The 26,696-nt window shown below is 47.1% G+C and overlaps 11 protein-coding genes across 11 annotated transcripts; 6 read left to right on the forward strand and 5 right to left on the reverse strand.

The window, feature by feature from the left end:
* Positions 1–266: 266 nt before the first annotated feature.
* N7533_013006 (putative 2-methylcitrate dehydratase) lies at positions 267–2,072 on the forward strand (the record flags this gene model as incomplete). Its single annotated transcript, XM_057109656.1, has 3 exons — positions 267–530; positions 610–1,387; positions 1,456–2,072. The coding sequence occupies 3 exons, from the start codon at positions 267–269 to the stop codon at positions 2,070–2,072; spliced, it is 1,659 nt and encodes a 552-aa protein (XP_056953241.1).
* Positions 2,073–2,775: 703 nt separating this feature from the next.
* N7533_013007 (uncharacterized protein) lies at positions 2,776–3,100 on the forward strand (the record flags this gene model as incomplete). The annotated part of the gene is made up of 2 exons (XM_057109657.1): positions 2,776–2,932; positions 3,069–3,100. 2 exons carry the CDS (start codon positions 2,776–2,778, stop codon positions 3,098–3,100), a joined length of 189 nt encoding a protein of 62 aa, XP_056953242.1.
* Positions 3,101–4,411: 1,311 nt separating this feature from the next.
* N7533_013008 (uncharacterized protein) lies at positions 4,412–5,073 on the reverse strand (the record flags this gene model as incomplete). Its single annotated transcript, XM_057109658.1, has 2 exons — positions 4,412–4,734; positions 4,821–5,073. 2 exons carry the CDS (start codon positions 5,071–5,073, stop codon positions 4,412–4,414), a joined length of 576 nt encoding a protein of 191 aa, XP_056953243.1.
* Positions 5,074–5,353: 280 nt separating this feature from the next.
* On the reverse strand, positions 5,354–6,635 carry N7533_013009 (transcription factor domain-containing protein; the record flags this gene model as incomplete). Its single annotated transcript, XM_057109659.1, has 2 exons — positions 5,354–6,251; positions 6,406–6,635. 2 exons carry the CDS (start codon positions 6,633–6,635, stop codon positions 5,354–5,356), a joined length of 1,128 nt encoding a protein of 375 aa, XP_056953244.1.
* A 1,420-nt stretch (positions 6,636–8,055) lies between these two features.
* N7533_013010 (MFS transporter) lies at positions 8,056–9,598 on the forward strand (the record flags this gene model as incomplete). Its single annotated transcript, XM_057109660.1, has 3 exons — positions 8,056–8,181; positions 8,232–8,931; positions 9,003–9,598. 3 exons carry the CDS (start codon positions 8,056–8,058, stop codon positions 9,596–9,598), a joined length of 1,422 nt encoding a protein of 473 aa, XP_056953245.1.
* A 414-nt stretch (positions 9,599–10,012) lies between these two features.
* Positions 10,013–10,939, reverse strand: N7533_013011 (uncharacterized protein; the record flags this gene model as incomplete). Its single annotated transcript, XM_057109661.1, has 2 exons — positions 10,013–10,130; positions 10,188–10,939. 2 exons carry the CDS (start codon positions 10,937–10,939, stop codon positions 10,013–10,015), a joined length of 870 nt encoding a protein of 289 aa, XP_056953246.1.
* Positions 10,940–11,791: 852 nt separating this feature from the next.
* On the forward strand, positions 11,792–12,043 carry N7533_013012 (uncharacterized protein; the record flags this gene model as incomplete). Its single annotated transcript, XM_057109662.1, has 1 exon — positions 11,792–12,043. The coding sequence occupies one exon, from the start codon at positions 11,792–11,794 to the stop codon at positions 12,041–12,043; it is 252 nt and encodes an 83-aa protein (XP_056953247.1).
* Positions 12,044–14,183: 2,140 nt separating this feature from the next.
* On the reverse strand, positions 14,184–16,418 carry N7533_013013 (proline-specific permease; the record flags this gene model as incomplete). The annotated part of the gene is made up of 9 exons (XM_057109663.1): positions 14,184–14,324; positions 14,424–14,637; positions 14,697–14,785; positions 14,874–15,507; positions 15,577–15,662; positions 15,699–15,781; positions 15,815–15,926; positions 15,968–16,124; positions 16,180–16,418. 9 exons carry the CDS (start codon positions 16,416–16,418, stop codon positions 14,184–14,186), a joined length of 1,755 nt encoding a protein of 584 aa, XP_056953248.1.
* Positions 16,419–18,233: 1,815 nt separating this feature from the next.
* Positions 18,234–19,467, forward strand: N7533_013014 (Mg2+ transporter protein CorA-like/Zinc transport protein ZntB; the record flags this gene model as incomplete). Its single annotated transcript, XM_057109664.1, has 3 exons — positions 18,234–18,372; positions 18,441–19,132; positions 19,207–19,467. The coding sequence occupies 3 exons, from the start codon at positions 18,234–18,236 to the stop codon at positions 19,465–19,467; spliced, it is 1,092 nt and encodes a 363-aa protein (XP_056953249.1).
* A 147-nt stretch (positions 19,468–19,614) lies between these two features.
* Positions 19,615–22,516, reverse strand: N7533_013015 (protein kinase family protein; the record flags this gene model as incomplete). The annotated part of the gene is made up of 3 exons (XM_057109665.1): positions 19,615–20,060; positions 20,131–20,521; positions 20,588–22,516. The coding sequence occupies 3 exons, from the start codon at positions 22,514–22,516 to the stop codon at positions 19,615–19,617; spliced, it is 2,766 nt and encodes a 921-aa protein (XP_056953250.1).
* A 2,073-nt stretch (positions 22,517–24,589) lies between these two features.
* N7533_013016 (uncharacterized protein) lies at positions 24,590–26,431 on the forward strand (the record flags this gene model as incomplete). The annotated part of the gene is made up of 3 exons (XM_057109666.1): positions 24,590–24,936; positions 25,035–25,178; positions 25,252–26,431. 3 exons carry the CDS (start codon positions 24,590–24,592, stop codon positions 26,429–26,431), a joined length of 1,671 nt encoding a protein of 556 aa, XP_056953251.1.
* Positions 26,432–26,696: the final 265 nt, after the last annotated feature.

Genomic DNA, 26,696 nt, shown 5'->3' on the forward strand with positions numbered 1-26,696 from the left:
TGAATAAAATAGAATAGAGGTACCCTGACTGTCAAATACTATGCTAACCGACGGTAACCGACGGCCTCGGCAATGAAGTCAGGTTGAACTCAGCATTAGCACTGACCATTGTCAACCCCAACCTATCCCTCTCCGCCTCCGCTTGACCAGCTCCCTTCCCCATACCCCTTCTCTCTTCCTTTGGTTCTTTATCTTGTCCTCTCCCCTCTCCTCCTCTCCTTGTCTCTGGAGTACCTTCTACCACCTCAACACAGTTCAATTACACCATGTCCCTCCCCGCCGTGCGAAGGTTGACCCACTCATCTCCCCGCACTTGGGCCCGCCTCCCCGTCTCCAGACTTTCCACTTTCACCTCTCCATCTCCCGCTTCCAAACTCGCTACCCCTCGTCTCCTTCGATCCTCTCAGTTTTCCACCATGGCTGCCCTTCAATCTGGTGCCCCGGCTGCCCCGGCCGACAGGGCTTATGATCCCGAGATCAAGGATATGGCCAGCTACATTCACCAATACAAAGTGGATTCTGACCTGGCTGTAAGTAACTAGTTCCACAGGGTCCAATTCTACCCCTCTACCAAAGGAAAAAAAAATCTCAAATACTAACACCATCTAGTTTGACACCGCCCGTCTCGTCTTCCTGGACACCCTGGGCTGTGGTCTCGAGGCTCTTAAGTTCAAGGAGTGCGCCAAGCTTCTCGGCCCCGTTGTTGAGGGCACCGTCGTCCCTAACGGACCCCGCGTCCCCGGTACCCCCTACCAGCTGGACCCCGTCAATGGCGCCTTCAACATCGGTGCCATGATCCGTTGGCTCGATTACAATGACTGCTGGCTCGCTGCTGAGTGGGGTCACCCCTCCGACAACCTGGGTGGTATCCTCGCCGTCGCCGACTGGATCTCCCGCACCAACCGTGCCGGCGGTAACCTGGGCAATGGCAAGATCCTCAAGATCCGCGATGTCCTCGAGGCCATGATCAAGGCCCACGAGATCCAGGGTGTTCTGGCTCTCGAGAACTCCTACAACAAGGTCGGTCTCGACCACGTCGTCCTGGTCAAGGTCGCCACCGCCGCCGTCGTCTCCAAGATGCTCGGCCTTACTGAGAAGCAGACCGCCGATGCCATCACCCAGGCCTGGGTTGATGGCCAGAGTCTGCGTACCTACCGTCACTCTCCCAACACCATGTCCCGCAAGTCCTGGGCCGCTGGTGATGCCTGCCAGCGCGCTGTCAACCTCGTCCTGAAGGTGCAGAAGGGTGAGGGTGGTGTCCCCACCGTTCTGTCCGCACCCACCTGGGGCTTCTACGACGTCCTGTTCAAGGGCAACAAGTTCAAGTTCCAGCGTGACTATGGCAGCTACGTCATGGAGAACGTTCTGTTCAAGGTCTCCTACCCTGGTAAGCTCTCTCCTAGAAACACAATAACCCCCACATACCATCTACATACATACTGACCTGCTCCATAGCCGAATTCCACTCCCAAACCGCCATCGAGGCCGCCGAGATCATCAACAAGAAGCTCGCCGACCTGGGCAAGACCGCCGCCGACATCAAGGAAATCACCAACCGCACCCACGAAGCCTGCATCCGCATCATCGACAAGCAATTCAAGGCCATGGACAACTTCGCCGACCGCGACCACTGCGTCCAATACATGGTCGCAACCATGCTCTCCTTCAACCGCCTCACAGCCACCGACTACGCCGACGGTTCCGAGGCCGCCACTTCGCCACTGGTCGAGTCCCTGCGCAAGAAGATCAAGTGTGTCGAGGACCCCCAGTACACCGTCGACTACCACGACCCGACCAAGCGTACCATCCCCAACGCTCTGACCGTCACCCTGAACGACGGCACCGTTCTCGACGAAGTTGCCGTCGAGGCGCCGCTCGGCCACCGTCTCCGTCGCGAGGAGGCCAAGCCCGAGATTCTGGCCAAGTACAAGCGTCACTTGCAGGCGCACTTTGACCAGGCCCGCATTGATGAGCTCCTGCAGGTTGGATGGGATCGTCCGGCGCTGGAGAACTATGATGTTGATCAGTATGTTGATTTGTATGTTAAGGACAAGGTTGTGGAGTCCTCTTAGATTTGGATTGGATGGATGTACACCCTGGATGAAGATGAGGTGGACGATTTCGTTGATTCTTAGCAAAATTGTATAGATTGTTCTTTTAGATATCTTTTCCTTCTTGTAGGCAGTAGATTGGTATGTGTGTGTACTCCTTTCTCTGTGCAATGTTTAGACTGATCGCGTGTGGTCTGTTACTGGTTCACCTATAAAGCAACAAACATCAAAAGGGAAAGAAAACAATAACGGAGCATTCTGTATAAACTATCTCAAGCTTGTGATTTACCATCAGTACGGATATCAGATAAACCCTTGAAACCCTTTAATTCAACCCCAACGTTCAGTATACGGGATCCTCTATATAATGTTTCAAACCAAAGAGCTAGATATCTTATAGTAGATATTGACTATTGGTCTCTCATACTAGTACCACTAGTAGTAAGAAATGACGGAGAAACACTGGGCATGTAACAACCGGTGAAGGAGCTACCCTGGGCTCTCAGTCACCCGCCGCTATACTGACAGTGCCTCGTAGATACCTACCGAGGTACGTATAGGGAAACGACTGGCAGCTTTCTCTTCCTCACTACACCTATCTTCCCATTGCACGAGTTCCATAACACTTTGAAATCACTATAATCATCCAGTGAGTGTACTGACCCCTGCATAGAATACAATAGAGGCGTTTATCTAATATCAAGATCAAAACAAGCTAAGAATCATGAACGGACGAATGGGACCGGCGGAAATTTTGGTCCATCATCCCGAGAGAGAAATGGACAAACTGCTGCAGCGGTTAGAAACTGTTGAGGACCGGGTGTCCGCCATTGAACGAACCATCACGCAGTTACGTGGAGATGTGGTCGTGGTTACTGAAGGTAAGTCCACTCTTGATACCATCCTAAATCATGAAAACCCCAGAAGATGAATTTCAGACTTCCATGTAGGATAATAGTAATGGAAATTGCTGCCAGATGGCGTATTTTGATGTATCTGACAATTATTGCTCTACAGCAGGCATCCTACAGGAACCTGTTGAGGCTTAGGATTACGCCGCCTCGGGCATCGACGACCCTACACGGGAGAGCCCAGGCGGATAGTCGGAGAATGTAACAGGAACAATTCCCTCTCGGACAAGTGTACAAATTTCAAAGAAAAAGAAACAATGCGGCTTGACCTAAGTGGAGCATCATCACCCCATCAAAAAAATCAATAAACAAAAAGAAACTCTCCCTCGGGGAATCGAACCCCGGTCTCCCGCGCTTATCGGTGTTAATGACAAGCGGAAATCATGACCACTAGACCAAGGAAGATGAGATAGTCGAGTTACTGCTCGACCACTTGGGGGTGGTTGATATCTGTTGGGCGAAGTTTGGCATCATGATCACCCCCCCTCGCAGAACTGAAACGAACATTTCCCGACTTTGATATTTTTATTTTCAAGACACCCACCCTTCATGAATAGGATTTTAGGGATTCAATCTGTTTCGGAGCATGCTCCGAGCACATTTAATGGATTTTGAGGACGTCGGTGCACGCTGTCATTTTTTTTCTAATTCCATCCTCTTGATTATATATCTCTCGGTGCGTAAACCTTGCAAGGAATCCCTTGACAACTTGGGTCGTTTTCCGAGAATGTGTTTTGAAATAATCGGAGATTAAAGATTTATTACTAGTACCACACATGACCTAGAGTTTTTCTTCCCCGAAATGCTTTTCTATATAGAAATACACCCACTGGTAGTATGCTAAATACTGTTTACTAACTGGGCACTGGGACCTGGGCATCCGAGTTGGTTCACGGGTTCTGCCCCGCTCCTGAGCCTTTAGAAGTGGGTCTACCTGGACATTCTACTGACCCTCCAGGCGCTTGCTCCGAGTCCGTCTAGGCAAGGCATTCCTCCTAAACCCCAAAGATTAATAATTGGAACGTACATATGCCCCCTGATGGGACAGTGGGACGAAGTCGCATGAATTCACCCAAGCGAAATGGGTATCGATTCTTCCACCAACCGGGTCCGCTTTAATAGCAGAGGCTCTACTCATTACTGGTGGTGGCGGGGCTAAGGTGATTAATTGTCCTAGTGATCGGATTCACTTCTACAAGACCTTTTTATTATTGTCTCCATCAGGTTCGAAGTATTTTATTATCAGATAATATGCAATCAGACTGGCTGGAGAAAGTCTTGCGCATGTATGCTATTCCAACGCCGAACTCCAGATCAAGTCCTGCCAAAAATTCCGTGAAACAAAAGCTCAAAGTGCCTCATATGCTCATGAAAGAGATGACCGATAGAAGAAGAAAAACAACAACAATAGCAACAGCAAGAAAAGAAATTATAACTCCAAACAAGAACTTAAAAAGAACGCCGACTGTTGTCTACAAAATCAAGTATCTTTGAGGCAATCTCGAGCGGTGATGCCCCTGTAGAATCGAGAGTGAGACCGGGACAATCGTCGAAGCGAAAAAGCTCGCATTTTTCCCGAAGCTCCCGGACGAGTTCGACATTTGTCAATTTCTTCGTCCCACTATCAATACGCTCGATAGTGTTGACACGTTTCAGATTCGTATTGACGTCGCAGATCAAGTAGACAGGCAGAAATGGCCTGCCTGACTCTAGAGCAGCTATCCTATACTCGGTCGCCACATCTCGACCCAGATCATTATTTGATTGAAAGTCTGATCCCCAAAAAGTTAGTCCGGTCTCGTAGCAAACTTATGTATACACCGCTAGCATAGTAGCAGGCGCGAAAACTTGAACTCACCCGTGAAAACAACTAGCTTCGAGAGAGCTGTCTCGTCATATACATACTGTTTGAATATGGCTTGCCGATAAATATGTCGCTCTTTTTGATAATCGGGATGTAGTCGCGGAAACTTGACCTCGACGGGGTCGATGAGTTTATGAGAATCTAGGATTATGGCTCCGTCTGGCACAAGCTGTCTTATCACTTCGCAGACGGTGAATTTGCCCGAGCCTGGATAGCCATTAACCCATATCAGTGGGGCCGCAGGCATTTGAAGAGCTGTCGCGTAAGGCAGCGGAGTTGAGCGAGCTTGAGGTCCCTGGTGGAGCATCCAGTGCGTCATGAATCGAAACAGGGTGGTTACCAAGGGGTTGATGACTCAGGCGGAATGGGGTCATGAAAGTTAAAAGTTGCCCCCCCCCATTTACCTCATTGCGGAGTACTGAGAACCGCACGAACGAAGTAAGCCTTAATGCGCGAACCCCCCGCAGATCGCACGGACCCTGCATGGAAATTCCGATCAATCAGATTAAGGGTCCAAAATTTCAGATTCAAACTAAGAGGATATCCGTGTCGAGACCGATTTCCCTCCAATCTATTGCTACAAGACCCTTGTCCATATTCCGCTCCAAATGCATTCGATCCCTTTTTCTCCATACATATTCGACAATATGTTTTATTTTCCGTCTGTTTCCAAGCCCGAAATGGCTGGATTGTTCAAGCCACTCCTTTGCCGAGCCGATGTCGGATTCCGTATAAGCCTCCACTGCAGCGATGAATGCCGGCCATAGAGAGAAATTCCCTCTGTCCTCAGAATAAAATGCCTGTGTATTGGAAAATACTAGTTCCACATACTTCGCAACTCGACGTGGGGGCACATGTAAAAGTGATCGATAAAGATAGATGTATGTGGCATATAGGAATGCGCTCAGTTGGTATCGCGCCAGGTTCCGAGCCAGGGACTCGGAATTCTGTCCTTCAGTTCCCGCCAAATTATTTCCCTCTAGCTGCGTGCGTATATCTTCCAGACAGCTTAACACACGAGCGATCGTAATATCAACTTTGAAAGAGTCTTCGGAAGTTATGCCCAACTGCATTTTGTGGCTGGCCTCTGTTATGGATGATATGCACTCGAGCAAAGACTTATGTGCCCCAATGGTGAATCCGAATTCAGAGGTTGACAAGATTGAAGAGATTAATGAGAGATCTCTGGAGTTGCGGCCGTGCGAAGAGTCAAAATTTGGCTCCGACGATGTATGCTGCAAAGAAAGGTCATGCGAATGACTCTCTCCACCTCCCAGAGCGGTGCCACTGATGATCCTCACAATAAGTAAACTTTGAATCGAGAAACGTGTAAATGGAGATTCATCCCAGGAGTCGAAACTGTGCGGGTCAAGGAGGAGTGCCCATGCCCCCTGAAGATGATGCTTCCATTTCTTAGATTGGCCGCTGTAAACCTGTTAGATAAATGTCAGCGAATATCCAGCATTCATCGCCATTCATGGTTCAAAAAAATAACTTCAAATTCAGGAAAATACTTACCTCGGCCATCATCAGAGTCATAATTGCAGCAAGTGTGCTTGCCGAGTCTCTATTGACAGACCCGATGCTTTCGTTCACGTATTGGATAGAAATATTGTAGTGTTTTGTAGCTGATCGCAATCGCATCGATGAAGCGTTATCTGGACCTAAATTGGCCAGGTTGAAAGCCGAATGCGCAATAATGGCATGGTACAAAGCCTTTTCTCCGGGTAGTAAATACCGAAGCGAGACGCAAGGATAAAAGACTTTCCACGGATTTGAGGGTCCGTGGGGATTTTCAAAAGGCACCATGATGGACGCAACATAGTCCACATAATGATGAAAGAGAAATTGGTCTTCCTTCGTAGCATGATTCATAATCTCACCTCCATTGAACAAGAGGTTCTCGACTCTGATGGGGAATACAGAGAAAGGATTATGGCTGGAATCCATGAGATATCGTTCCCCGATGTCCTCAGTAGAATCACACTGAGATATCAGAAGATCGACCGAATCAGATGCAAGAGGGGGTCGATTTTCCCAAGTACGCTCTGTTACTGGTCAGTGAATTCGAGATCGCCCACAAGTAAAGATCTGAATAACCAACCGCAGTGCATAAATCGGCGCCCATTGGACCGGTACGATTTATTTCCATTCAACCACACGAGACGAGAGCTCGAGCCATCACAAGCCAAGCCAAGCCTTTCACAAGCCGAGCAGGGGAGACTTGTGTCGAGGGATTTCGCGCATTTTACCTTACGCGATCGGCATTGCCAACATCCGGTGAACTCCCTGCACCGTTTCTTGCGTGATAATTGAGTGCTATCGTTCATGCTGCTCCGCCGATCGCGCTGTCCAAAAGTGGTGAGGGGGGGCATGTCATGGCGAGAAGTTGGGAATAATCCCTGCCCCGCCTAGTCCTATTTCGGTGCCCGCACGGCGACCATCCCCGCGGGATGGGGGCCTATAGCCCTGGAGGCTGTGCTTGTTGGGTTTGCCCACTGCCTTAGCGAGGTTGTTGTTGTTACGCACCAGTGAATTGTTATTACCATTCACTGGTGCCAGAGGAGAACCCAAACATTACCCCACACCACAACCGGAAGGATCAATCCTATCACCACCTCACCATTCTTCTAATGAGCCTTCGATTTTAAATCCACTTATATCTGACCTTGTGGACATTCCGACCACGGCCGGCTCTGCTGCAAAGTAGAAGCGGGCTAATATTTGGTTAATAATTGAGATTTACCGCTGACTGCTAGGTTAAGCAAGGGCCATTTTCAATGTCTTAATGCTATTTTACTACGAGAGTAAAATCTCTCGTCATTATCAGTCGCGGGCCCTGCTCACATCCCCGGAAGCCTGTCACTTAAGGTACATCAAAGAAGGATGTATATTACAATTATTGCAACTATAGTGCCTAATCTTACATACAAAGGGATTTTTATGACAGTAAAAATGGCAGCGAGTCATCTTGAATCAAACAGACAAGCTACCAACCAATCAAAGACTTATCTCGGTATGAGTTGCTTTACTTTCTCGGCATGTGGAGTCGTAGTGGAGCCAGCTACCTTAGGTCCTCCGGGCCCGACCTTAGAGCAGCTGTCGACAGTAGATATGGGTCATGGATAAGGGGAGAAGAAAAATCAGAAATCATATAAATACATCGTGGTGAACATTAGGGAGCGAACCACTGCATGATTTCTTCAAATTTCTTTTTCTACTCGAGGAAATGACTCAAACAAACGAGGATAATCGGGGCGCAGCATTTCTAGCTAGCCCGCGCATTGAAGATCCAGAACCAGGGAGCGAGAATGTCTTGCAAGAAAGTGCATTGGATCCCACGACATGGAGCGAGGTAGGCAAGCAAGTAGCCAAAATTGAAACATTTCACTAAAATCCCAACAGAGAAAGAAAATGTTCGTGGTCTTCGTGGGCCTTCTTACCCTGTTCAACAGCGTTTTCGATTCAACTATACCAAGTGGTGGCATTCGTGTCATATGTGCTTTCTTCAACGTTGAAAGCGAAACACAGCAGGTTCTCCCGACGTCGGTATACCTGATTGGGTACGTTACGGGACCTCTAGTCTTCGGACCCATGAGCGAAGTCTACGGCCGACGATTGGTGATGATGGGAACTTTCATCGTATTTACATTATTCACACTGGCAACCGCGCTGTCGCCAAACTGGGTTTCATTTTTAATTTTTAGGACCATCGTCGGAATTTGTGCATCTTGTCCCATCGCAGTGACTGGGGGCTTGTTTTCTGATGTCTACCGCAGCCCTCTCGCGAGGGGAAGAATGATGGCACTTTCAATGGCAGTGACGACTGCAGGTCCTCAATTTGCCCCGATGATCTCGGGATTCCTGGCACAGGCTGGCTGGAGGTGGGTTTTCTGGGTCTCGCTGATTCTTGCGGCCGTTACACTCGGACCGGTTCTTTATCTGCCAGAAACATTCGCGCCAGTTCTCAAACAAGCCGATCGTCCGAAAAGTCGAGACGAGGGGATTTTGGTCAAGGCTTTTACTCGGCCTGTTTATATGATCTTTTGCGAACCGATCATATCTTTGACGTGCCTGTATCTTTCATATGCAAGTGCGATCTTCTGTGAGTGAGCTCTTCCAAGGATCTTAAAAATCTCTGAGCGAGCAACCAAGACCTTTTCTAACTCAGGAAAGTCATGTATTTTGAGGCATATCCCCTTATATTCCAGGGAATTTACGGGATGAGCAACGGAATAGCTGGTCTTGCATTTCTCCCTATTGCCGTTGGGGCTGCGATCGGAATGGGAATCTTCCTATGGTACGATGCATTCCTTCATCGCGCAAAATCTCAAAAGTTAGATTGGGCTTTCATGGAAGAATATCAACGGCTACCACTTGCATGTCTGGGAGGACCCTTGTATGTATTGGCTTTATTCTGGCTTGGCTGGACTGCCTCTGCCGAGATCCATTGGATAATACCAATGCTGGCCGGGATACCTTTTGGCATGGGCTTCTTCCTGATATTCGTGGCGTTGATTAATTATTTGATCGACGCTTATCATCAATACGCCGCGAGCGCTATGGCAGCTGCTAGCACGTGTCGCTCTATATTTGGCGCTGTCTTGCCCCTAGCAGCCAGTCCCATGTTCCATAGCCTTGGAATTAACTGGGGGACGAGTTTACTGGGATTTTTGAGTCTGCTTATGACGTTCATCCCGTTTGTGTTTATTCGGTACGGCGAAAGGATTCGGAGAAGAAGCAATTTTCGGCAGGAGCTTGAGAAGGAATGAGTGTTATGTGAGGCATGAGCTGGAACCTTCAGGTTGTCGATAGCATCATGGGGTATAGTGATTAGATTACTCGATAATAGTAGACTTGATTTTACACCGATTAACGCAGGTAGATCCAATGAAAGAGACAGACAGTGTGGTATTCATTCAGTAGATATGCTTCATAAATAGGCAAAATTTCTGCCAAGCGCCGTCTATACTTGAATGAGTGGGCGAGGTAAGCATTCGCGAAGCCGGTGCCACAGACCAAGCGCTAGACCAGCTTACCTCGACATTCACCCGTGTGTCTCCACGACATAAACCTTCTAGACGCCGCAACTCAGGTCGACAATGACCGGTGGGTCGTTCAAACTCAACTCTGTCCGATCAGGTGGTCATCCCCGGGTAATGTCCAGGGAGCGGCGACTCGGACAATTATTTGGTCGCGTCCTCCAAATCTGCAGCATAGAGCGCAGCTCCAACTGTGTTCGTAAATGAAAAAGCAATAGAGGCGAAGGGAATCATCTCCAAGGCAAAAGCTGAAATTCCAAGTCTGCGCGTCATTAGTCAGTAATAGCCAACTGAACAAGTTCAAGGGAAATATCCATACCCAGTATAAGCTCCGCGATTGCGCTTAACCCATTCATCGGACTGAGATCTATTCCACCCCTTCAGCTGGAAGTATCGTGCATGTAGTGATGGGCCGACCCTTTTCCCTTGAAGGGCAATGTACAAGACTGTTCCAACAACGGGAATAAGATTCAAGGGCAGAAGAATCAACGATCGCACTATGGCCTGGGGCTTCAGCTTCGAAAATGGCTTCGTGAAAACCTTGCCCAATCTGGCAATGGCATCTCCACTTGAACGAGACTTGACTTGACGTCCTTGAGCGACGAGAGGCTCCTGGCCGCGGGCGATGAGAGTTCCGTCAAAGGTATCCATGAGGGCATCTTCGACAAGGAATGACCGCGAGAGTAGATTCGTGATGGTAGAACTTTCGCTCAGAACCAGAAGGGCGGCGGAAATTGCGGCCAAGGGACCACTGGTGAAGGCCATGATCGTCATTTGGGGCAAGTAGGTGAAGACGAACATGAATGTCGTTATTCCCATCCCTGAGACTGATGGTTCTACCCGCGCGGGACATGAAAGGACCCCAGAGATCCCTGTGGGTGATGAAGTAGAAGACGCCCTATATTTCCATGCATGCGAATTAGCCGACTCTGCATTGATTGTGTATTGCTGGGGTACAGAATGGAATACCTTAAATGGGTAGAGATAGGCGCCGGCTTTCGCTACCTCCTCAGAGGCTTTCCGGGCATTGCCGGCCTCGGCGAGCACGGCATCCTTGAGTTTTTCTGACATGGGTGATTATGCGACTCAATAATCTTAGTGATTTTCGCGACAGGCGAATGGGTCAGATGGCGTGGGAACTGTGAACTGTGAACTGGAGGAGGAGAAAAGTTGGCCGTGCTTTTGGCAGATGATGTCATGCATGCACGCATGGACCGTGCGCAGCTCGATTTGCGGCCTGAGTCGATTTTTTGGATCCGGCGAACATTATTGACACTGTAGACTTGGTGGATTGTCGGATTATTTGATGAAGTTGTTTCTCCGATACATAGAAAGGGCGAGGAAGAGTGTAAGAGGAGCGTGGGCCAAACATGAATGAACGTTGTTGATATCCTTCCTGATTGGGTTTAGAGCGGTGGGCAAATCCGGAAATGGAGTGTCCGTAACAAAATGCATACACTTTAACCTTATATTAAGCACAAGTTCCAGGGTTCGACGAGATAAGGTTGGTCATGAATATGGAACATGATTACGATACAGGGAAAAATGAAAGCGAAGAGACTAGTAGTATTCAGATTGAACCAGCCAGACATTGATATACAAGAATGTGAAAAACATGAAGAAGATTTGGCTACTCTCATAGTGCTTATAGAGATCCCACCATCAGGCGTGCCCAGCAATCCAGTGAGGTGTCTCCTTTCGTGTGATGGATCGTCTGGTCACTTGCGAACCGCGCGGGGAGTGCAACCCAAGGGGAACGCGGAACCTCGGATCATCCCAACGGATTAATCATAGAGTAGAAGATGAATTCCGATCTCTCTGAAGCCCTCGTCGATGCCCACAACCACAGTCAGATGTCCTTTCGGCCAACCCCCATTGTCCGTTGCTTACATGCAGACCGAGGCTTGAGAAGACCTGCACTCAATGTGTCGCGAAGTTGGTCCTCCGGGAGATCGTCGTCCTGTGGCCCTCCCTAAGACGCGAGTCTGCGGAGTGGTGAAAAAAACGTGGATGACAAGAAAGGGTGAAGGAGAAGGGGGGGAGGGGAAGGGTAAAAGAAGGGGGGAGCGAGGAAAAGGAAAAAAGCTCTCCAAGGCCACCGGTAATGTTCTCTTCGCTGCCCGTGAGTTCAAGACATGGAAGGTCATCGATCTCACTTTCAAGAAAGAGGTTTGATCTTGTCCCTGTTCATTCGTCATCCCTCCGACTTCCCGGGTCAAGATGTCGGGGCTGTGGGGTTGTAACGAATGATAGGACTGTCATGAACTCGATGATCAAAATAAAACCATCGACTCCAAGTCCAGCTGGAGTTGTCAATATTCAAAATGAAACCGGTTAGCAGGTTGTTTCTTTCAAAACTGAGACGGGTGAGGGGACGGATGGAATGATTCAAGCAAAAAGACAGAGGACAGGGGTACTTACTAGTCCTCCCAGTTCTACCACTATACCATGCTCCACCACGCTGGTCGTCCCCAAGTCGAAGCTGAATGGAAAGGACGAGTCAGTTGATGGAAAGGGAAGGTTGGATGATGGAGGATGCTTACTGCCACCCAAATCCTTCAAGCCAGCGTCTACCAGTTGGGGACGACTTGAATCCACCACGCTGGCCGACCCCCCCAAGAGCGAATAAGAAGGATGAGATAGAATAAAAGAAAGAGAAGGGGCAAGGGGAGTGTATCGTGGTATTCACGACATAAGAAGGGGGAGGGGACCAGCGGTCCAGAAGGTCGAAGTGAGAGAAGTGAAGAGTGAAGAGGGGAAGTTGGAAGGGGGAGAAGTGAGAGCAAGCAGGTGCCATTTATACATGGTCAGAAATGTAGATGCCTGAGTGAATGGGCTTTCAAATAAACGAGAGAGAACCAGGGACGAAAAATGGCAGCTGCTGTTTGAAAAGCTCCGGATGATCCCACCGTACCTTGAGGTACCCTTTGGGAAATGACTCCACCTGAATGCCTTCGAGTTCTTGTTGTTGGTTGTCTTATCCAGTAAGGATGGTGTTCTTCCTCTTTGTCCGTTCAAACACTTATTTTATCCGGATTCTAAATGATGAGGCCGAGAGAAAGAATCAAACTCGCCTACCGTGTACCCCAAACCTGCCTTGAATTTCGTACTGTCTTTGAACATCGGACTCCAGACACAATGCCTCCCCGAGAAGCCAAAGGAGAGAGATAATGCATCGCGATCAATATTCTTGGATTAAGAACCGATATAACCTGGCTCTATACTCAAGAACCCAACAACGAGAATTGCTTTCTGTCTCCAGTGACCAGAATCGATGACTGGTCGCCCAGAAATCCTCCTGCACCGTCCATAAAACACGACCATTTCCGTTCAAAATACAAAAAAAACTCTCTTTCCTGCATGCGATATTCAGATCCGAAGATTGCTTTCCCCCAGAATGCCCTCAATTTCACCCACTGAAGGAAAATTGCCTCCGTTGCTTAGACGAACATTGACCAAAGGCTTCACTTTCTCGAGCCACGGACTTGGAGATTTCCCTCTCTCCCTCTCTGAATTTCAAACCCCACAGAAATAGCGGGAAACCCGAGGCATATAAAGCTTGTCGGCTTTTCGGACAATTGAGAAGGGCTTGAAAACGTCCGGGAGGCGCTCAATCCAGCATAAAGGCTCCATAGAGTCTTCGGCTGTTTAATGAGAGCCCCTTTGCTCACCGTTGTTTGCGCTGCTTAGCGATTACTCCTGCAATACATGGTCTGGCGGATTTCTTCTTTCTTGCCTTGGATTTTGGGAGTTACCAGAGTCAGAAGTGTTGCCGGGATTAAGTTCGGAGGGCTGGAAATTCTCGGGAAGTGGCATCTATCATTCCCCTCGTCGATTTCGTTCAATTGCTCGACATTCTGACTGTATCTAGTCAATGAATTGACCGCCGTATCTTCCTGCGATACAAGGCAAACGCTTCTGTGGGCCCTGGTCGTTAACCCGCTGCGATAGATTAGGATACCGGAGAAATCTAGGAAACGAGACTCAACGGCCACGACCAGCGGCGTCGAAACTACCTCGGAACAAAGAACGCTTTCGGTGGATGCTGTGTTTCGAGAGCCCTGGATAAAAGCTACAGCGTTTCTGGATATTTTCAACGCAAGTGACACACACCCGAAGGCTGAGCAGTTACGAGGTAGAGATCTTCACGTATTAAATGAGCGAGCTAATGTCAGATAAAATTATTCTTTTATAAGGGCATTTTGAGAGGCATTGCTGTACTAGTAATCGCTGTAGTAGTGTGGCGGCGTGGATGTGGTTTTTAGACTCGGAAATTATATTGAATGATATTTTAACTTGGACTCAAAACAAAAGTTCATATCTGCGTGGCTCCACGAATCTCATGCAGCCTTTGCAATTTAGTAGCCACCATATGACCATCGCTAAGATCTACAAGGCCCCAAGGAGCCCGCCGGGCTATCTTCAGCAGAACCCAAAGCGCAAAAAATGCCAGAACCTGTAGTTACAATAAAGGTTAGTCGATCAAGTACGATGTATGAATTCTAAAAAGCTGAACCTGGGGAAGACTCAGGATAGAGAAGAACTTAGAACTTACGGGTAAATATGAAGCCAAAAACGGGAGAAGATTCCAGCTTTTCCATAATGCGGCTCCACCGGCTACTATGAGAAGGAAAAAACAACCCGAGAAGGCGAAATAAGCCAACAGCGGTTGACCATGACTTCGATAGGGGTATTCGCTATAGTCATCTCGCTGAAATTGGGGGACTCCTCGTGCTTTGAAGATCTTTTGGTTTTCATGAACCGAGATACTATTTTCGTCAGTCACTATTCAGGTATCTAATGCGATGGTGGGTGAGTCGCGACCTACCATTTATGATAACGCAAGAAGGCAAGACAATTCATACCCCAAACAATGAGGACTCCAATCGAGGCCATTTGGCTCAGGATCTCGATAAACTGAAATTTTTTGTAAGTTTCAATTTTTTTTTTTAAAAAATGTGTTTATTGTCAAGATTTTTTAAGGCGGGCAGAAATCTAGACATACCTCATTTATGGAGCTGCGTGTGTCCGGTTTCCCAATTAACTGTAAAAAAGGAACCCAAGAGAAGGAAACGGCCGAAAAAATAACAGCACGAATAGGAACCTGGTGTCGATTTGTTTTTCCAAACCAGGCAAGTATGCGTAAATACCAGCGCTGTCCCTTGCCTCCCTCTAGTCCACTTGTCAGACCAAATAGAGTCCGCGAAGCGACATAAAGATTCGTGCTGGTGCATGTGAGACAAGTAAAAATTAAGAACACGTTGAATAAATCTGCCAGATGAGGAATGCCGGATTCCAAGGCAATGGCGACGAATGCAGCCTTGCTACCAGGTGCAGTGCAGTTGCTTTTGATATCTTCGGAGAGCCAACTCACCCGTGGAAGCGCACAGTCTCCCCGGTATATGTCAAGAGTGACCAAAAATGCTGCTACCACGTAAACCACTGTCGCAAGGACGGAGATGAATATCGCGGAGAATTTGATTTGGTTCCCGATCAATGTGTCATTCGGACGGGGAGTGATATCCAGTGATGATGATACCTTCGACTTATGATCCTGGCGTGGCCATTTTGCTTCCAGTGCGGACGCAGCGACTATTTCGATTCCAACGAATGAGAAAGTTGCAATAGACATGCCAATTCTAAAGATTGAATAGTCAGATAGATAGACTTCCAAGGTTGAAGGATTGAGAATGGTGCAAATTGCTTACAAAAGCGCAGCGAACCAGTTTCCGGCAGCGTCTGAGTCGAATTCAGTCGCTGATTTCCAATCTAAATTTCTATTGTTGAGCAAAATCTAAGGATTATAGTATGAGGGGAGTCTGAAACTCACATTTAAAACCAATTGGAGTGTCACTATGAAGACCCACTTTTTGAATCGTATGTTAAACGCGCTGCACTTAAGGTATTTGAAGGCTTGATGCTGCAGTGGCCGGAGTCACAACTCACCACCTCTGTTAATTGCAATCAGAACACATATAATTACAGCAAGTAATAATAGCTTGATGGTGCCGGTAATAACTTCTATGATACCATAAATCTTAATCTCAATCAGTATCAGCTTGGGTAGAGAGGCTATCAGGAAAAAAATAATCAACGTACCTCGATTTCGAGAGAATTTGCACAAACTATGGCAACAGGGATGAGAAGGTAAAGAATGCCGGCATGTATGCCGGTGCTTTCTTGAATAGAGGGCCAGAAGTTGAACTCGGCAGCGGATGTTGCAATGAGGGTGGAAAAGGATATGGAGTAAGTGAACCTGCAGAATCATTATTAATAACTCTCACTGGCTAGACAAAATCGGTGGTCAATACCAATAAGCCACACCCGTGGCAATGCCTAGCTCCACATCTACAAACTCGCTGACATACGCTGACAGTGCACCGGGGATGGGCCAGATACATAACATCTCTGACACACATTGCATGACAGACCAAGATAGAAATCCCACTAAGAGAAAGGATAGAACAACGGCCAAAGGGCCCCCAAGCTCAAGTACCTGGCCTCCTCGCCAATATAGACCGGTTCCAATCGTAGCATTTATCGTGATCATCTAGTTGAGTCGTATTAGCTTGACTGGAGGCATGGTATAGGTAAGCTTGGAAATTGACCCCTATCCACTTCGGTCTCCGAAATTGCCCAGAATTCCATGAATGAATACATTTCGCGTATGAAAGGAGAATACATACAAATATATGAATTCCTTCAAGGCTTCGCCTAACCGTTCTATCGAGACTTGGCTTAATGACGATGACCTTAGAGGGCGTCTTCACGAGACCAGTGGTTCCTTCCGATAGTGAAGATATCGTTTGACTTGAGACACTTCGAAGGTCAGGGCTATGTCTGGCGGTAAGGGCCGGCCGTGGTACAAGTAGTCCTGTCTGAGTGGAGATATCCTGTCTCTCTATATGAACGGCGCTAGACTGGGAGATTTCTAGAGTAGATTGAGCATAACCATGTTCATCATCATCGTTGCAGCGCTGTAGATCCGTGGAGGATGCCGAGACCCCATTCGAAAGACTACTCAAGGAGTACCAGCCCGGGACCCAATTTGGGACCCAACTTGGATCTAGGTCTCGCCTTGAACCCTCCTGAAAGAGCGGCATTATTCGGTTGACTGCGGAAAGGAAGCGAAGAGATTCTTTCGCTGCTCCAAAAAGGTGATTTTAAGCATAGGGGAACCGACTTCATCATTTGAATATTAAATCGCAAGATAAGAAACCCGGGTGTTTGGTGTGTGGCTCGTTAGAGGCTCGGGCGCGTGGTTCCCCGGGCCATCACCTCGTAATTGGAATACGGATTCAGAGATGCGGGCGCATGCAAAGCCCCCCTGAAGGTCACAATCTCGCGTGACGTGGCAGCCAACCGGGGTTTTGCACCCGACTCAGCCGCGATACGGGGCGGGGAAATTCGCTGGTCCCTTTATCTGACAAGTTAGACACTGCGGCTGGAGAGTTCCTGTGAACTTGAATACATGCTCAGCTTGATCGTTGCGCGATGGCCGACACAGAAGGTCAAACCCCCCCAAAATACGACAAAGCACTATCTATCCAAAGACAACCTCCAAGATCTACTTGAAACCCTCTTTCCTGGGCAAACAGAGTTTAATATTAGAGTTAGAGTCACTCGAATTCCCCAGGTACTGAATGCAAGGCTTAAACTTGGCACAGATGAGAGAAGACCAGTGGTACTTCACTGCACCGAGAATCGTGCACAGCGTGAGTGAATACATGCTTTTCCAGCCACCGTGACACAATATTAACTAACAGAAATTCGCCTTGAAGTTCGAGATCGAGTAAGAACGATGCAAGTGGGGGAGAGGGGAGCAATCCCTTGCCACAGTAGGATGCTGACAATCGAGATTTAGAGCAGCCCGAGACTAGTAGCCAATCGATCGAAGGCGCTTTGACCTACTGGGTGTGCAAAGCACGAGGCGGTTGGGGGCTGAGTTGGGCGGCACGAGGCGCAGGGGCAATCCCATTTTTCTGATCGAACTTGCGATGTGCCTTGCGATGGTTGAATTTCTCGAATATAACAGATTGGCAATGCGAAATCCATGATTTTTCTCTCCAGCACCTGAAGATGTCTTCTTTAGATTGTTGTTTTTCTCCGAAAGATCAATTGATCGAGCCTGTTGAGATCTTGGAACTTGACTTGAATGAAACAGCCTCTTCCTCCGAGCAGTTCTGTAAGCAATCGAAGATTTTGAACGGTGAAGAACTCTCAAGACAGAGTCCCCAAAGCCCCGGAACTTGTCGCGTCATGTCCGTGACCACCAAAGTATCTTAAATCAACCACACCAGTGGCTGACATATCCAGATCAATATGCCAAAGGAACTCGTGGCGCCCCTTGCAGGTTACCAGGTCCATGCTAGAAACTATTGTTGAAGTACATGGAATTGACCCTTCATTTTGGGAGCTCCCGTCGTGCTTTTATCAACGTGACGATGACTTCGAAGATGTATTTTGTGTTCCTTACACCATGCTCCGCAAAGGATCAATCATAGGTAGCGTGCTTGTATCCTTCAAATGTATGAAGCGAAAATGCTAATCATTTACTTGGTCCCCAAAATAGAAATTTCTTACACCCTCAGATACCCAGAGTACAAAGCCAGTGGGGAGTGGACCACCAGACAGACCGGCATTTACCACCAGCTGGACGTTTCAAATTCTCGGAATTTATTCATCATATTCAACCCAACGCCTCGATCAAAAGTACACTGTGAAGTGGAGAGGGTACTGCGAGATCAGTCCATGTTGATAAAAAGCGAACCGTTCTGGTTACATCAAACACTTTTCTCGCTCTACTCCCCTTCTTGGAGGGACTATATCAGATCATTGGAGCGACGCTTTTTACCCATCGCCAACACAGCATTTGCAACATTCATCGACGAGCCGTTACGACTAAATTACGACAATCTTAGCGCGTTGAGTAACTTAGAGATTCGCTTCCTCCAGATTTCAACGATCGTTGAATCCACAACAGAAACTATCGATGGACTCTGTCAACTCTTCGATGAACTGTCACGTCCCAATTCTGAAGCTCAAAACTTGCGGAATATTTGTCGCAAATGTCTGGTTTCCTCTCGAACAGCAACAAATCTTAAGAATAGAGTACAAATAATGGCTCGACTACTTTCCGATACGCTGTTACTCCGCGATCAAATGGTTGCCAATCAGCAGAACACGAATATGTTTCAGCTGAACAAGTCAGCCGTATTCATCACCACTTTGACGTTGCTTTATCTACCCGCATCATTCATGGCCGTAAGTGCGTCAAATCTTGAATATTAACATCTAATATGCGGCGCTGACCATCTCTGATAAATTTTCCAATGCAGACTTTCTTTGGAATGAACTTCTTTGATCTAGACCAGGAGAAAAATCGTATTGTTGGCTCTCCAACGATATGGATTTTTATTGTCGCTTCTACTGTGCTAACTGCGATTACATTCTTATTCTACTATTGGTTATTACACCGTGACGGGACTGTGTTCCGCAAGCTTATGCCAAAAGTGCCAGATTTGAAAATACAGACATTGAGAAGACAGTGGACAAATCTTACGCAGGGAGATGTGGAACTTCAGAGGCTGTCATGCTAGAGGAGCGTGAATGGTTTCTTTTATGAAGTCCAGGATATGAATCAATCGCCTCACGCGAACAGGGATCCGGCCTTTCATTTTCAACTTTGAAATGATTATTTTCGCATGGCTTTAAAGAATAGAAATACATGGTAGACCATGGCACGGTCAGTCCATTGGTACCTTGTAGATAGCACGCTGATTGGCACTCATTAGTGCCGCCAGGAGAAGGTATTTACTCCTTTGAATGCGGCCCAATGTCGCGACAAACTGATCACCGTAGGCTAGACCCGGAAGTCTAGCCAACTCTTGTATGGAAACATCACCAATCTGTGGCCGGTTTAAATTTACCTCCAACAGAATTAAGGTATGACCCGACAAATGTCTCCCAATCGCGAACATTTTATTTTGATCCCACCCAGTCATCAACTTCAATATCCGGTAATTCTTGATTTGAGCCTGAATAGCGAGCGAGCTATCCATTTCGTCTAGGCTTTGTATATACAGCCGATTCTGCTTAGTTATTATGGCACATGTATCGAACAGTTCATAGATGGGGGCGAAGGTAGTGAAAATGCCGACGTAGCCTCCACTATGATCAAGGCCCTTAAAATCTCAATTGTTAGGATTCGTAGGCAGCTTTCTATGTATCCAAAAGGAAAAGGAAAAAAAAAAAGGAAAAACTCACCGCTGATTCAATTCTGACAGTTTCTAGTCGTTTAGATGCGTGGCATACATGAGCGAGGATTGCCTTATCTTCATGGCTGCGAATGCTGACTTTTGGACGGACAACGAAGTAAATATCATTTGCGGTTGGAAAGGATAAGTCGGAAATCTCAGTCGCCGGCCAATCGAGCTCCTCGACCCATGTACATTCGTTTGCAGACGCAACGGGTGCAACATATAGCGATGCGGGCTTTTGGGCCCCTTCCTTTCCTGGCAGAATACACGCCATATTTTTGCTATCAGATGAAATTGCAATATCGGATATCTCCGGCTGCTGTGATTCAAAGCCCCGGCGGTAATCAAAGCTGGCATCTACCGACTGCCCCTTTTTCAAAGAAAATACGTCACACTTCGACCGTATCAAGTTAGAAAGATGATCCATGAAATACGAAAAATAAAGTGGAGAGTCACATACTCTGAAGGTACCCCCAGATGTGGTAGCCAGCAAATAGCGATTTGTCAGTCTGACACTGTTTAGAATGCAATTAGGTCGCATTAAGGACTCCAAGGACCATTCCGCCTGGGGTATTGCATCAGATGTACTGCTTGACAGCGAAAGTGATGTGAAGAGTGTCAGTTTCCTATCACTCCAGAACACCACAAGAGAACCGTCATTCGATATCTCGCAATTTTTGAAAGGCTCATTTGTTCTCAGTGACCACTTTACAATGCGTCTGTCGTTGTCCGAAGGTAATTTTCGCCCTCTCAATCGGCTTAATGCTTTTTCCATCAGGGTCAGACTCTTTTCAGTTGGTTTTGATAAAACATCCGTAGAAAAACTAGAATAGCTCTGGAATGTCCGGAGAAGCATGTCTCCAACCTCCACAGCACTGCACCGTTTCATCTGATCCTGGAAGACCGAATTTTCAAGAAAGCTCAACAAAGATTCTAGGGCCGCACATTCTTTAGCATCACGCTTGGCTGCGCGAACCAACTTTCCATGCCATTTCTTGACGATAGGATGGGGTTTAAAAGGCCCAAATCCCTTGTCGCGAAGAAAGAAACGATCGATTCCATCCGCCTTGGGATGGTCTGATCGTTCCTTTCGGTATTGGACCACCCCATCTGCACCATCCTCCAGATAGACAAATAGCACACTGACAACACATCCAAGAGACCAAACATCACTGCTTGCTTTCATGCTTCGAATCGCAGCAAGCGATTCGGGGGCGAGATATGTTCCTTCTCCATGTGGATTGAAAGTTGGACTAGGCGTAGGCTCTGGAGGCTTCTGCCGCTGAACAAACCAACTGTTGAAATCCCTTTCCTTATCCCTGGATCCACCGCTATTTCTCACTTTAACGCGAGCCATACCAAAATCACTGATCTTCCAAATTTGTTCACCGCCGTTATTTTGGAATATCAGAATGTTACTTGGCTTCAGGTCCATATGATAGCAGACCAGGTCTTCCCCTTGAGGTGTTTTCATCTCATGGTGCAGGAAGTGCAGCCCTCGAGCTAGCCCACGGGCGGAGAGAATTATCGCGGCCTTCTCGCGTGTGGTGCTGGGCTTGGCCCGGTGGTATTCCATCATATATGTACTCAGATCACATATAGCGAGAGGCATGAAGATGCTGTACATTGTTGAGCCGATTGCGAGGCTGCCGAAGTTTTCGACAATGTTCTCGCATGATCGATCGGATGCAAGAATCTTCTCCAGCACCTCGTGATCTTTATTGCCTGCAGGAAATTGGCTGCTGATAACATAGTCCTTTCGTGCAATCTCCAAAGGGAGTGTGTTTGATGTTGTCCCAATGCGATGTCTCTGAAAGTGTCCCTTTGCAATTTTGACCTTGTAGACCTTCCCAAAGGACCCCTGCGATAGTAATTTTTCCTCTAAGTAGGGGAGACGTCGCCTTTTTGGACTTTCCACAGCCTGTTCTCTGCCCTGATGAATAATAATTGGACAAAAGCAGGCTTGCTGTGCGACAAATTTATCAGGCGTGACCTCCTCTCCGAATAAAGAACACAAAGTGTCGCGTTCAGCGGGAAGAGAGTATAGATCGCTGTCAAATGTCTCTTTAAATAAAAGTTCGGTTGTAAATGTTCGAGCAGCCTCGATATTGCAAGTGGTAAAAATCAAAATAGCGAGGAAGTTGTAGAGGTCCCTCTCCTTCAACCTTTTGATGAGATCGCCTTCGGTCATGCAGTGTTCTGATGCATCCGACCAGTCTAGACTTCTGAAGAAGCGATGCAAAACATCAGACTGCAGAACCTCTTCCGCCGTTCCATTTGGAGCAAATCTGTTTTCCTCCTCCTTGGATCGTTCAAACTTCCCGAGAAATTCCAGATACAACTCATCGCATATCTCATCAAATGGTCTTCTTCGATAGGATATCGCCATTGTTATGGTCACGGTCGCATCAAGGTCAGCTAGGGGGAAACGATATCAAGGGTTCCCAGCCACTGGTATTAAGGATGGGGCCCCGCTTCCTGCTACTGCATAGCATGACTAAAGTTTCCAATGACCTTTTGTTCGCTTCAGCTGTGCTCCGTTCTCCGTTGCGCCCCGGCGCGACTTCGCCTCTTTTTTGACCCGGGCCATGTTGGGGGCCGAGCACCAGTTGGCGCTGAGGACCTCGCTTGCTTTTTCCTTTTTGTGAGCATGGATAATATCACGATTCAAATAATAAAATCAAAGGTCATGAAATGTGTAAATGAATCATTCCAAAAAGGCACTTTAGTCAAAATAATCGCTGGTAAGTTGTGGGAACACGGGGCTAATTAAGGCCAGGACAGTTTGGATTCCATAAATAAGATTAGGTTTTATGCTCTCTCTCCTTTGCAACGGCAATTGCCGAAAATCCTAAGCTTATCGCAAAACAACAACAACAAAGATAACAGCGGTCGGCTATCCGTTCAGATATATGAACAGCTTTGCTGCGGTCTTGCTTGGCCCAAGCCGGTGGGGCGTCGCGTCGCGCTATCCGGCACGTCTCGTGGTCTCGTGGCCTCGTAATAAGCAGCAACTAGTAGGTATCAGAGAGAAGACCTGTCCGAGAAGTCATACCGGAGCATGTTTGCAAAGCTGACGCTCCTGTATAAGATATCAGAGAAAGGACTGAAGATGTCGGAAAGGGCAAACTGGCAGAACATGCTGGCATCTAAGAGAACCCTTTTTAAGTACTCTCGATAATTGTGTTCTTTGTTAGCAGAGGCCAATCTGCGAAGGCTATGCCCAGGTGGATTCTAACAATTTTGCTATTACCCGGAGATCTTAATTTCTCGATAGTCCGTCATTAAACATAAGACCCAATTACTAGTTAGCTCTTAAATGTTCTCAAATAACCCTTGGAAAGAAATTTGCAAATGGGCCTCAAGCCTCATAATTCAGGCCACAAATATCTGCATTGTCAGAGAATAGTTAACTATCTCGTAGCGTTCTCCTGAAATATCTCCAAAAAATATCTATTTGGGAAAAAAAAATGTGATTGAGTTCAAAGAGAATTTTTTCATGAGAATTTATTCTTGCCTACGTTTATGAAAACTCCATAAAAACACATTTCTTTCAGAAGATTAAGAAATAGTGGGGGGGGAGTACATTGCTCGCAATACTCATGCAAGGATCGAGTTCCCTTCCGACATTTCGAATCTCTCATATGCACTGAAATCGATATTTCTTGAATTAGTTGCTCTGAATGAGATCATGATGCTTGCCGAGGCTGCGCGACGGGGGCCTGTGCAAGGTTTAATGATTAGCTATTGGTCTTCTCTACGATGATCCCATCCCTCCAACCCTGCAATATTGCGGCAAAAAATCAAAGCCACGCTATGCGGGGTCAATTTCTTGTTGCTGTGTTGGTAACCAATGGACTGGCTACAATTTGAATCTCATTGCAATTTCGCTTTGATGGCACGGGCGGGGGAAATCTTGGAATCCAGTTTGACCCAGGTCGAGTCGGCAGCTTGCACCAATGAAGTTATTACAAATATTCAAGTTGTTGGGTAGGAGTTGTTGGGTAGGAATTATAGCGGCTTTGGTCTGGGGGGGGATTATCGAGATTAGATCGGATATCTTGGAGTTGTGGTAGGTGAAGCCATCGCGACATGGATGCGGGCATTACCATGTGATCAAAACTACACTTGCTCGGAGAAGCCTATCTTTCTCGGGACCTGAGCCGATCAAGAGGCTTACAGCCCTGCATGGAACTAGAAAATTGTCTACCGGATATTTCCATCCCTGAAAGATCGATGAGTTCAAATGGGGTCGGGTCACTCGCAAGGGGCCTGAGCGGAGTTTTACTCGGCTCGATAGAGATATAACGTTGACCTCCCCCCCCCGTGGGTGTTTCCCATTAAATTTCAAGGCACTCAAGAATCAGATGAACACAATAAACACATCGCTCCCAATGCAAATCGAATTACGACTCTGCCATCCCGCCAATTTTTTTTTTCATGGCTCCGTACTAAACTCATGATGAGCGACAAAGCAGAAGATAATAAGGTCCCTGTCGACGAGAATCTTCAACATGGAGAAACAATCAATGTCGGTCTCCATCGTAACCTAAAAAACCGTCATATACAGCTCATTGCTATCGGGGGCTCCATCGGAACAGCCCTCTTCGTCAGCATTGGAAATGGTCTAGGAGCTGGAGGACCAGCTAGTCTACTCATTGCCTATACGCTTTACTGCATGGTATTAGCAACAGTCAACAACTGTCTTGCAGAAATGACTGTACTACATCCCCTAAGCGGTGGCTTCATTCGCCTCGCTGGTAAATGGGTAGATGATGCGGTTGGGTTCATGGTTGGGTGGAATTTCTTGTTCGTTGATCCATTCATCTCACCCCGTCTCATCACATACACTTCTATCCCATCAAAGTTCCATGAGAATCAACACTTAAACTAACCGTCGCTTGTAGTATATATGAGGCTCTTATGATTCCCTTTGAGATTACAGCTATCAATCTCATCTTGAGTTACTGGAGAGATGACATCCCAGTTGCAGCTGTCTGTGCTGCCTGTATCGTACTTTATGCGTATGGATTCCTTGGTGATAACTCCGAGTTGGCTTTGAAGCCCCCTCCTGGACCAAAACCTACTTCCTCAACCTTCATGACAGAACTAAGAATCGTATAGTCTTCTGAATATCCTTGCTGTTACCGCCTATGGAGAAGCCGAATTTTGGCTCTCATCTGGCAAGGTCATTCTAATATTCATGCTTTTTTGCTTCACCTTCATCACAATGGTGGGTGGCAACCCGCAACACGATACGTACGGCTTCAGGAACTGGCAGAATCCTAGTGCTTTTGCTGAGTATCGCACGGCCGGAAATCTCGGTCGCTTCCAAGGGTTTCTAGCAGCTATATGGTCTGCTGCATTTTGTATTGTTGGCCCTGAGTATATCTCAATGACGGCAGGTGAAGCGGCTTATCCAAGAACTTTCATCAAGACGGCCTACAAAACGATATACTATCGTTTCGGTCTCTTCTTCATTCTCGGCAGTCTATGTGTAGGCATAGTTGTTTCTTTCAACGACCCTACTATTCAAGCCATCCTGGCCGGTGAAAGCTCCAAAAAGGGTGGTGGAAGTTCCCCCTACGTCATCGCGATGAAAAATCTCGAGATCGCAGTGCTTCCGGATATCGTCAATGCTTTGCTGATAACATCCGTTTTTTCCGCCGGAAATACCGTGACATATTGCGCAACTAGATCCTTATATGGACTTGCGCTTGAAGGCCGTGCTCCTAAAATTCTTTCGAAAACGACATCAAAGGGTGTACCAGTTTACGCCTTTATGGTCGTTCTCGCATTTCCCTTTCTTTCCTTTCTCCAGCTCTCTAACAATTCATCCAAGGTTCTTAACTGGCTTGTCAGTTTAGTAACAGCAGGGGCGTTGATTGACTACCTTGTTATCTGCATAACATTTATTCAGTTCTACCGCGCATGCAAAGCCCAAGGTATTGACAGGCGGAGCTTTCCATATTTTGGATATTTCCAGCCATATTGTGCCTACATCGGTGTGGCAGCAATGACTTTAATCCTCCTGTTCTATGGATACACGGCATTTGATCCTTGGAGTGTTGAAAAATTCTTTCAAAACTACACAATGCAGCTTGTCGCCCCTATACTTTACCTAGGCTGGAAGTTACTACATAAGACCAAGCTGGTTAGTCCAAGCGACCTTGACCTGGTCTGGGAGAGACCACTTATTGATGCTTATGAGGCGTCATTGCCTAATAACCCTCCTACGTTTTGGCAAGAAATGCATGAGATGATCGGAATCAAAAGGAAAGAAACTAAGAATCCGGACGCTTAGAGGCTAGATACCGACTCCTTGGTTCGACTCAATCTTCCATTTGACTTTGTGTCTCTCATTTGAACATGTAAATAGTGTTTCATGTAAATGTGTCTGTTGAGCAAAGAGTATGTATTATTTCAAATATTAGGCGGGAGATACTTTTTAATATCAATGACTGCCCAGGTGGTGCTAGCACGGGAAAGTCTGATTCAAACCTCGAAAGAATGTCCTCTGATTCACTATCTTCGTTCGAAAGATTTCCTTCTAAAATGTGATGAATGAA

The sequence above is a fragment of the Penicillium manginii genome (assembly GCF_028828005.1).
Source record: "Penicillium manginii strain IBT 31320 chromosome Unknown utg000010l:1.0-1143873.0:1.0-1144522.0, whole genome shotgun sequence".
Taxonomy (NCBI): Eukaryota; Fungi; Ascomycota; class Eurotiomycetes; order Eurotiales; family Aspergillaceae; genus Penicillium; species Penicillium manginii.